Source organism: Aulostomus chinensis, chromosome 6 (assembly GCF_037954235.1).
Source record: "Aulostomus chinensis isolate RoL2024-O1b breed Wild chromosome 6, RoL_Achi_v1.0, whole genome shotgun sequence".
NCBI classification, from domain to species: Eukaryota; Metazoa; Chordata; class Actinopteri; order Syngnathiformes; family Aulostomidae; genus Aulostomus; species Aulostomus chinensis.
The window spans coordinates 667,005-677,500 of NC_141325.1; the positions used below are offsets into that span (position 1 = coordinate 667,005).

Genomic DNA, 10,496 nt, shown 5'->3' on the forward strand with positions numbered 1-10,496 from the left:
GGTGTCAAGAGCAAAAATGTGACAATGAATGAATAAATGAAATTATTACATAACATCATCAGTAAAATGCAAGTATATGTACTTTTCTACTTCGATCCTTTTTGTGGGGGGGGGGGATTGAAATATACATGTTGATTTATCCTTGTACGACTCGCTTGAACTACAACGACTACAAACAAAACCAGGACTCCACTAGAGCCCCTCCGGACCGGTGTCCGGGTCTGGACGGAGTGAGCCCTCTCGCTTTGCAGCATCTCTGACGACAGCTTCAGCTCAGCTAGCAGCACGAGCTAATCCGGCTAACGGCTAACGGCTAGCTAGTGGCGCTATGATGGCGGAGCTGGTGCAGGGACAGGCCTCGATGAACCAGCCGGGGCTGAAGTCAGACGGCCTGGCCGATGTGTTACAGAGGGCCCGGCAGGTAACAACTCCACTGGGGCTCCACACGCACTCATTCCGGGCCTAACTGGGCCGTTTTGATCGAGGCAAAGCACTTTTATTGGAATTCGCCCTGTTGTGCTGCTGCTCCTCCTAACTTATGCGCTCCGTCAACACTCGCACCAACTCGCACTCACTAGCATGCTAACTAGCTCGGGAAGCAGTTCGGAGTTGGACTTGTGGCCGGCTTTGCGCACTTTGTCGGTGCTGACACGGTCCGGGAGTTAGTTTAGGGGGACTTTGAGGAGCTGTCACCCGGAGGGGAGCGCAGGGGGACCGTGGAGGAGGGGGGAGCAGGACAGAAGTTTGGCCACACGTGTCACTGAGGTGGACAACCTGTTGGACTGCGGGCAGAAACTCGGTCTAAACCAGTCTGGACGAGTCCAGCTGGACACTTTTCACTGCACTTGAAGCCCCAAAGTGTGTTGCACAGGCCGGGTGGAGGGAGAGCGTTCACACGGAGCCAGAGACCCATCCAGCGGTGAACGCGAGCGCTGCCCCCTCCCCTCCTAGGCTGCTGTTTACTGTAAGTTGGTGCAAAAGTAGGCTGAGTTATGCAACCGCCTCAGAGCCATATACAGCCGGCCGGAGGTGTGTCTGCTGCCCCTATAGACGGCCGGATGGGACAGGCAGCTTCCCGGGTCCAGGCGGGACCAGCTGCTGGTTCCTGAAGCTGCTCAGGTAGTGGAAGCGGTTGACTGAAGCAGTTCCGCACCAGGACTGGGCCCAGTGGGTCCCAGTTCAAAACGCCATGGACCCAGCAGCTGATGTGACTGCTCCAATCATCATGGTTCTTGTCCTGGTCTGGTCTGGTTCAGCTGGTCGTGCAACTTGATGAGTGTGTGCTGATTTGGGGGCGGAGTTGACAGTTCTGACCTTAAACAAGTCAGATGTCCCCTTTGATACAAACTAAAGACAAAGGTGTCCATGCTGATTCACTGAGACATGGAGGGCGGGATCCCGCTAGCATGCGGGATGGCCGGTCCAAAGGGAACTGCTTTGAGCGTTTTAGTCAGGTTGCTGGTGTTACTCTATACTCCAGTTGCATGTCAGATGCCTTTGGTGGATTACTTCCATCAGGCTCCTCCCACTTGGTACATCACTGCGGGAAACAACAACCTATGGAAAGTTTTGGCGAAGATTACGATGGTCAGCCAGGTTGTTCCAGTCGTTTCAGGTGAACAGTGAGCGAGTGAATGGATTAGTTTTGTTTTGCATGAGCACTGTTGTTACATCCTGGTATTAGCTCCGCCCATAAAGGTTATGATTGGCCTGAGGAAATACACTAACAACTTCTTCTACTAGTACTCTTCCTAACAGTTTGCTGGCTTGTGACCAGGTGAGCGTCCTAGAGTGACGGTTACTGATGTCTCACTGACAGCGATGCCACACGTGGTTGAGAGTCTGTCAGGGTGTTAAATTTTGAAAATCCATTGGTTGAATGACCATAATTGTGCTGGACTTCCTGCCCCCCGCCCTTCTTTGTGCAGCTGGATGTGGTCTTGGGTATCGTTAGCTTCTGGCAGCCGGAAGAAGACGGACTAAACCAAATGGAGGAGAAAGAAGAAATGTTTTTTTTCCCGTTTCTCTGACCGACGGAGTGTCAGTCAGGTGCCAGTCACTGGATCGAAAACATGAATGTGAACGTTGTCTGTCAGGCCTCAACTCCGCTAACGATCCTCCGCGTAGAAGGTAAAAGCTGGTGTGACGTGAGCGTACAGAATCCTGTTGATGTTCAAACTCCTGGGAGCCTTTGATTAATTCTCTGTTTGTTTGGTCGGCGAAGGTGAAGTCATGACTGGTTGCTGATGCAAAGACGCCGTGAGTGTTCGGACGCGTGGAACTTGTTAACTGTCAACTCGTCTGTTACTTGATTGTCGATGTTTGTTGTCTCAAATTCTCCAGTTTTCTGTCTCCTCTGGAACACAACATGAAATCACACGGTGCAGCTGAAGGCTCACTGCCATGTTGTTTCAGAACTGCGTTAACGAAGCCTGTTGGAAGTCAATTGAACAGAAGAGGTTTCTTCACTCGGCTCGACGCTGAGCGGCGGCGAACAAGTTTCTCACTGCCAGAATCCAGTTATTGAATCATGATCCGTTTTCTCTTTCTTGCAAAGGTTTAATAAAACCCTTGTGTGTCTTGCTGGTTTCGACTCAGATGTGACTTGTACCTGGAGACCAAAGTTGCCCCTCCCACTCTGGTTCTTTCTGTTAGCGCTGTTGCTAGCCAGTGTTTGTGCTGTGTTAGCATTGTCTGCTTTGTGTGTCCTGTGGTCCAAATCTTACAGCTGTTTCTTCTTCTTTGTCTGTCAGATGGTGGGGAAGATGGGCGGAGAAGCCATGTCCCACCTGAACAGCTCCTCAGGAAGTGTGGAGCAGTCGCTCTACTACTCCGGCCAGAAACGACCTGGAGAGGATGGAGGTGAGGACCATCAGTCAGAACCCTCACCTGACCCAGAATGTCAGTGCAGGGTCAAAGGTTAACCCACCCAGAGCTCTGAGACAGTTGATCCTGTCGAAAATGAACTCTGAGGAAAGGCATCGTTATCAGCGTCCACGTGAATCTTAAAGTCACCAGATTGTTCACGCCAAACTGGGTTTGTTCTGATTGGGGATCGGATCGTTTACAGGGATTGATCAGATGGATCGTGGCCATCTGAGTGGATCTCCTATTAACAGTTAACAGTAATTTAGTTATTTAGCAGAGTTTTCTTATTCCATAGGATATCTTGCAGCACTCAACCATCTGTGCTGCCATGTTTGTAGTTTCAACCTTTTGTCAAAGCTGCCGTGAACGAGGACTGGTGTGGAGCGTTAGCACTGCTAGCTTGCCACGATTTAGCATCCTGGAAGGGAGGAACGTGCGTCCATCTGCACTGAGCAGCTCGAGTCAGACAGGAACTCCTCACGTTCACAATTCACTATGTTCACAACTGGCGTAGTGAATCCAGTCAGTTTTCAAAATAAAACACCCTGTGTAGACATGCAACCACAAAAAGACAGAAAGGACACAATATGTCCAGAAACACACAAACCAAGAGGGAACGACCAAACCAGTAGCAACATTGCGAGGTAACAAAACCCAGCAGGTACAACACTTTGCAGGGGAACTGCTGCAATACAGACCTGTTCATATATTTCTACCATGTTTAGTATGAATTATATTGTGTATTTTTTTCCTCATTTTCGTGTTTCGTCATGTTCGTTTAGTAAATTTGAACACACGGTTTTAAACTGTCACATTTCGCCCCTGAATTTCTCCACATGCTCTTTGGGAGCGAGTAAGATTCAAGCACGGATTTAGCTTGGCTTTTAGGAGTTGAGTTGAGTTTTCACACACATTCTAAACGGTCCACGTGAAGGTCCACGTGCCACTTGTTGATCCTCAGCAGTTTTACATGCTGGACACTAACATATACTTGATCAGTGAGACTTTAACCACTGAAAATATATTTAGTGGGCCAAGACACAGAAATTTGCGGGTTAAATTGTTTGTCTGTTTTCTTCTAGAAACAGGAAGCGAGCGAGGGGCGGGCCACGGATGTTGACTGGCGTTTAAGCAGTCGAGCTGAACGTGCAGAACACCTGGCACGATAGAGGTGTTTCCATGGTTTTATATTTGATATCTTGTGTCTGTCGGAGCTTCTGAGCACTGAGGGTTGAACTTGTGCGTGAGAGGTCATGGAGGCAACTGGCGGTGGCGACAAGCCTCCATACTCCATGTTTGTTGTTGATAGTGGAGCTCCGCCCACTCGCCTTGTAAGGGTGGTGGAGCTACTATGAGTACGACATGTGTCTGGACAAAGACACACACTTCATAGAGTTGTTCTGGTTTTGTTCGAGAGACTTGGCCGGACCTCCCCTCTGACTGCTTGAACTGCATCGTCTTCAGACAGGAAGAACATCCAGATGGACCTCAGGACGTCGTTACTGCGCTCCATCACGTCACTTATGCACTCTGGTTAATGTGTGTTTGTCTCTCCGCAGGTAACCAGCTAGCAGCCATGGGACATCAGAGGTACACACACATGCACGCACACACACACGCGCACACAGGCACACACACAGTGTGACCAAGTTGTTGATGTGTGTGTTGCAGGGTCATCACAGAGGATTACAAGGTCCCTGACAGGATGGTGGGCTTCAGTAAGTATGACCTCTGACCCCTGTTGCTTCTGCGTTATGGTCTCACTTTGTGTGTTTTAATTTTGTCATTGACCTCTGCGTGGAACCAGAAATGGAACCAGAGCTGTTTGTTGAGTGGAACCTTTGAGTCCAACCCCCACCACAGATGCACACACGTCTTAATTAATGAGATGACGACCTCCTAAGGCTGAAGGTCATCCAGTTGGGGAGTTAGCAGGCGGTAAATGTCACGGTTTCTACCTGGGCAGATGTTTTCTCCATGTCCCTCCAGAGACGTGGTGCTGTTGCCCCGCCCACTATGAGGCTGTGTCATGTTACCGTGGTGTTTCAAGAACACGGTGTGAATTTTGGCAGCTATTTTGAACCTGGTCTCTGTCTGACTCTTAAGATGACGATGTTTTTTAGTTTCATGGTCAAAGTAACGTTCTGAAGCTCAATGTAGCTCATACGGAAGCAATGTGAGAACCAGTGTGTGGAGCAGCGCCGCCCTCTCAGGTGTGGTATCGGGACTCCTGACCTGAGCCCCTCCCCCACCTGGGCAGTTGTGCCACCCTATTCACTCAGTTCCGGAATTGATAAGGAACCAAATGTGGATCTGATGATGTCGTACCACCTTGGCGGTAGGTGGGTGTGGTCTCTGTGTAGCTTCCTGTTGAATGACACAACTCCTGTCTGTCCTCCAGTCATCGGTCGAGGGGGAGAACAGATCACCAGGATCCAGTTGGAGTCTGGCTGTAAGATCCAGATCGCTGCTGGTGAGTCCGTCCAGATCAGAGCCTCAGGGCCGCAGTTCCTTCTTTAATAATTTTGTATATTTTCAATTGGCTTCTTTCCTCCAGAATTTCTTTCCAAACACGAGAAAAATACCTGAGATCGATCAGCAAGACATAATAAATTCTGTTTTTAAAAATGATTTGAAAACCTCTGCCTGCCTGTCTGCCTGTGTTCTGTCTGTCTGTCTGCTTGTCTGCTCTGTGTGCCTGCCTGCCTGCCTGCCTGCCTGTCTATCTGTCTGTCTGTTCTGCCTGTCTGTCTGCTTGTCTGTTCTGTGTGCCTGCCTGCCTGTCTGTCTGCCTGTGTTCTGCCTGTCTGTCTGCTTGTCTGCTCTGTGTGCCTGCCTGCCTGTCTGTCTGTCTGTTCTGCCTGTCTGTCTGCTTGCCTGCCTGTCTGTTGTCTGCCTGTCTACCTGCGTGTGTGCAGACAGCGGCGGTCTGATGGAGCGGCCATGCTCCCTGACTGGAACTCCAGAGAGCATTGAGTGAGTCTGAAACGGCACCATTGCTGTATGGTGATGTCACTTCCTGGCTGTCACCTGCTGCTCACCGTGTGTGTTTGTCACAGACAGGCGAAGCGGCTGTTGGTCCAGATTGTGGATCGCTGTAGGAACGGCCCGGGTTTTCACAGTGACGGAGAGGGTGGTGCTTCTGTGCAGGAAATGCTGATCCCAGCCAGTAAGGTGGGGCTGGTGATTGGCCGAGGAGGAGACACCATCAAACAACTGCAGGTAGGCCACGCCCTTTCCAACCTGCCTGACAGAATTTCTAGTGATAATGAAGTCATGGCACGGCCGCTAGTATCTGGATGACAGCTTGACTGATTTTAAATTTCATGAACGGTTCGAACAGAGAAGTATGAATTCATGATTTGTTCAGTGTGTTGCCATGACGACAGGCAAACAGCTTTTCAAATGCTGTTTTTTTTTTAATGGCGTTCTGATCACAGGAAGTCTGTCCGTTGATGTGCGCCCCCTGTGCTCTGTGCTTGGTGTGAGAACAAGAGTCAAGCCAGGGTTTTCACCAGTGAGCTGCAGTTGTTGTGTGGTGGGTTGTGATGGCATGTTTGCGTGTTAGGAGCGGGCCGGGGTGAAGATGATGATGATCCAGGATGGTCCGATGCCGACAGGAGCTGACAAACCGCTCCGCATCTCTGGAGACCCGTACAAAGTCCAGGTACACAAACATGGCGCAAGCTGTGGGCGTCTGAAGGTAGGAATGCTGCTGTCTTGTGAAACGTGATCATGTGACCTGGTCTCCTGTTTCAGGCAGCGAGGGAGCTGGTGCTTGAGGTGATCCGGGAGAAGGACGGAGATTTCCGATCAGGACGTAACGACTTTACCGCCCGATTGGGAGGAACCAGCCTGGATGTACGGCTCACACAAGCACACCCACTTTTGAAAGGTGCCGTCAACGCTGGTTTCACAACCGATCTGTTCCTGCAGGTTCCGGTCCCCAGGTTCGCTGTTGGCATCGTAATCGGCCGCAACGGTGAAATGATCAAGAAGATCCAGAATGACGCAGGGGTGCGGATCCAGTTTAAAGCAGGTGTGCTCCCACCACTACAATCAAGGTTACAATGAAACCTCTGGATTGACAGTGTTCCTGTATAATCCAGTTTAAACGTCGTGTGGCTTAGACCAGTGTTACTCAGTTTTAGCAGGTGAATTCATAATTGAACAATCCAGTTTAAAACTGGTGTTTACACAACTGGAACCTGAGTTACGTGGACATTTGTGGTGACCACCTGAGTGTAACCAGGACTGAATTTAAGCTGTTCAGATGTGTTCGTTTTCAAATACTTCCATCCTTCAGATGATGGCATCAGTCCGGAGCGTGTTGCCATGGTGATGGGTCAGCCAGACCGCTGTCAGCATGCTGTCCACCTCATCAACGAGCTCATCCAGACTGCACAGGTAACACACACACACACACACGCACACACACACACACACACACACGCACACACACACACACACACACACACACACACACACACACTCATCATCAAGGATGTTCACATTGTCAACTGTGTGTGTGTGTGTGTGTGTGTGTGTGTGTGTGTGTGTGTTATAGGAACGTGATGGCTTCGGCTCAGCACTGCGTAGCGGGAGGGTCAGAGGTCGTGGGGATTGGACTATGGGTTCTCCTGGTCCCCTGCAGGAAGTGACCTACACCATCCCTGCTGACAAGTGTGGCCTGGTCATTGGTAAAGGTAGGTGGAGCAACATGGCGACCCCAGCAGCCATGTTTGTGGTTGTGATATGAGTTGTGTGCCTGGTGTGTGGAGGCGGGTCAGGACACCTGGACCTGGAGGAGTCTGATCAGCTGATGCTGACCGTTGTGGTGGAGGCTGATAGTTGATGGTTCAGTGTAGGTTCAGCATTCACCGCTAAGGGTTGTTGAGTGAGGCCCCGCCCTTGTGCAGACTGGTGAGAATGGAGTGGAACTAGCGGAACAAATGACACCATCTATGACTCCATCGTCAGAAGGGTTTTGCAGCACGTTTTTACCTCAGAAGATTTCTCTAATTACAAAGATGGGCGATATATCCATTTGATCGATTAATTCCAGTTTTTTGTTGTGGACGATTTAAAAAAATAAAAAATTGGAGTCTTTACTCCTCTTGCTATGGCGCAGCTTTTGTCCCCCAGGAGCTTCCATAGATTTCCCCCTCCCCCCTCCCCCTTGTTTCCTGCACATGCATAGCAGCAACATGGCTAACGAGAGCCAGAGGTTTGTTTCTCAGAAAGCAGCAGGAGTAGTAGTAGTAGTAACAGTAGTAGTAGTAGTAGTAGCAGTGGTAGTAGTAGCAGTAGTAGTAGTAGTAGCAGTAGTAGTAGTAGTAGTAGTAATAGCAGTAGTTGTAGCAGTAGTAGTAACAGTAGTAGTAGTAGTAACAGTAGTAATAACAGCAGTAGTAGTAACAGTAGTAGCAGCAGTAGTACTATAAGTAGCAGTAGTAGTAGTAATAGTAGCAGGAGCAGTAGTAGTAGTAGTAGTAACAGTAGTAGTCGTAGTAACAGTAGTAGCAGTAGTAATAGTAGTAGCAGTAGTAGTAGTAGTAACAGTAGTAGTAGTAGTAGTAACAGTAGTAATAGCAGCAGTAGTAGTAACAGTAGTAGCAGCAGTAGTACTATAAGTAGCAGTAGTAGTAGTAATAGTAGCAGGAGCAGTAATAGTAGCGGTAGTAGTAGTAGTAGCGGTAGTGGTGGTAGTAGCAGTAGTAGTAGTACTAGCAGTAGTAGTAGCAGTAGTACTGGTAGTAGTAGTAGTACTGGTAGTAGTAGTAACAGTAGTAGTAGCAGTAGTAGTAGTAATAGTAGTAGCAGTAGTAGTAATAGTAGTAGCAGTAGTAGTAGTAACAGTGGTAGTAGTAGTAACAGTGGTCGTAGTAGTAACAGTAGTAGCAGTAGTAGTAGTAGTAGTAACAGTAGTAGTAGTAACAGTACTTGAAGTAGTAGTAGCAGTAGTAGTAACAGTAGTAGCAGTAGTAGTAACAGTAGTAGTAGTAACAGTGGTAGTAGTAGTAACAGTAGTAGTAACAGTAGTAGCAGTAGTAGTAACAGTAGTAGTAACAGTGGTAGTAGTAGTAACAGTAGTAGCAGTAATACTAGTAGTAGTAGTAACAGTAGTAGTAGTCACAGTGGTAGTAATAGTAATAGTAGTAGTAGCAGTAGCAGTAGTAATAGTAGTAGTAGTAGTAGTAGTAGTAGTAGTAACAGTGGTAGTAGTAGTAACAGTAGTAGCAGTAATACTAGTAGTAGTAGTAACAGTAGTAGTAGTAACAGTGGTAGTAGTAGTAACAGTAGTAGCAGTAATACTAGTAGTAGTAGTAACAGTAGTAGTAGTAACAGTGGTAGTAGTAGTAATAGTAGCAGTAGCAGTAGTAATAGTAGTAGTAGTAGTAGTAACAGTGGTAGTAGTAGTAATAGTAGCAGTAGCAGTAGTAGTAGTAACAGTGGTAGTAGTAGTAATAGTAGCAGTAGCAGTAGTAGTAGTAACAGTGGTAGTAGTAGTAATAGTAGTAGTAACAGTAGTAGCAGTAACAGTGGTAGTAGCAGTAGCAGTAGCAGTAGTAGTAGTAGCAGTAGCAGTAGTAGTAGTAACAGTGGTAGTAGTAGTAATAGTAGCAGTAGCAGTAGTAGTAGTAACAGTGGTAGTAGTAGTAATAGTAGCAGTAGCAGTAGTAGTAGTAACAGTGGTAGTAGTAGTAATAGTAGTAGCAGTAGTAGTAGTAGTAGTAACAGTGGTAGTAGTAGTAATAGTAGCAGTAGCAGTAGTAACAGTGGTAGTAGTAGTAATAGTAGCAGTAGCAGTAGTAGTAGTAACAGTGGTAGTAGTAGTAATAGTAGTAGTAACAGTAGTAGCAGTAACAGTGGTAGTAGTAGTAATAGTAGCAGTAGCAGTAGTAGTAGTAACAGTGGTAGTAGCAGTAGCAGTAGCAGTAGTAGTAGTAACAGTGGTAGTAGTAGTAATAGTAGCAGTAGTAGTAGTAACAGTGGTAGTAGTAGTAATAGTAGCAGTAGCAGTAGTAGTAGTAGTAACAGTGGTAGTAGTAGTAATAGTAGTAGTAACAGTAGTAGCAGTAACAGTAGTAGCAGTAGCAGTAGCAGTAGCAGGGCAGGTCTCGCTCAGAAAAGAGATCACCTGATCTCAAGTGAGTGCCTGGTAAAAATAAAGGTTAGATAAGTAGCAGCAGCGTCAGTGGTGTGGACCTGGGTTGGGTTTGCGGCGGCAGACGTTGAACAGGTGACTGCAGCTGCCAAGTTTGTCTGAAGCTCCTCACAACGAAAGGCAGCAGCACAACAAACTCGTTTCAGCTTCTAAAACAGAGGCATCCAGCCGAGCGGGAGGATGAACGAGACCCTAGAACCCACAAACTCCCACTAAAGAACGGCTCCCCGTGGTGGAACCGTTTCCCCACGGGACCACGTATGATAAGAGAGGGGCGCCACTGAGAGCCATCACTGAAGCGGTCGCTCTGCACGGTGCTAAAGTTTCGGTCCCCATTTATACAGTGGTTAGTTAAGTTTTTGATCAAGAAAAGCAGAACTTGTTTGGAGTCCTCTGTCCTTGGTACTTCTTGTTTTCTTAAAATAATCTGAAAAAGTTATGAATCGAATTGTTTGTGAAA

General features: G+C 47.8%; 1 protein-coding gene across 2 annotated transcripts in view; it reads left to right on the top strand.

Annotated features, from left to right (window-relative positions):
* Positions 1–285: 285 nt before the first annotated feature.
* LOC147259583 (far upstream element-binding protein 3-like) overlaps positions 286–10,496 on the top strand; it is a 19,555-nt gene continuing 9,344 nt past the window's right edge. The window contains exons 1-12 of one of the 2 annotated variants that reach the window (XM_086205627.1): positions 286–421; positions 2,754–2,862; positions 4,428–4,458; positions 4,540–4,586; positions 5,270–5,341; positions 5,787–5,844; positions 5,928–6,090; positions 6,437–6,535; positions 6,628–6,729; positions 6,805–6,907; positions 7,175–7,275; positions 7,436–7,574. In XM_086205627.1, the coding sequence (XP_086061753.1) occupies positions 329–421; positions 2,754–2,862; positions 4,428–4,458; positions 4,540–4,586; positions 5,270–5,341; positions 5,787–5,844; positions 5,928–6,090; positions 6,437–6,535; positions 6,628–6,729; positions 6,805–6,907; positions 7,175–7,275; positions 7,436–7,574 (1,117 nt within the window). In that variant the 5' untranslated portion in view covers positions 286–328. Of the gene's footprint in view, positions 422–2,753; positions 2,863–4,427; positions 4,459–4,539; positions 4,587–5,269; positions 5,342–5,786; positions 5,845–5,927; positions 6,091–6,436; positions 6,536–6,627; positions 6,908–7,174; positions 7,276–7,435; positions 7,575–10,496 lie in introns of both variants that reach the window. The other variant, XM_086205626.1, reaches the window with a different exon arrangement.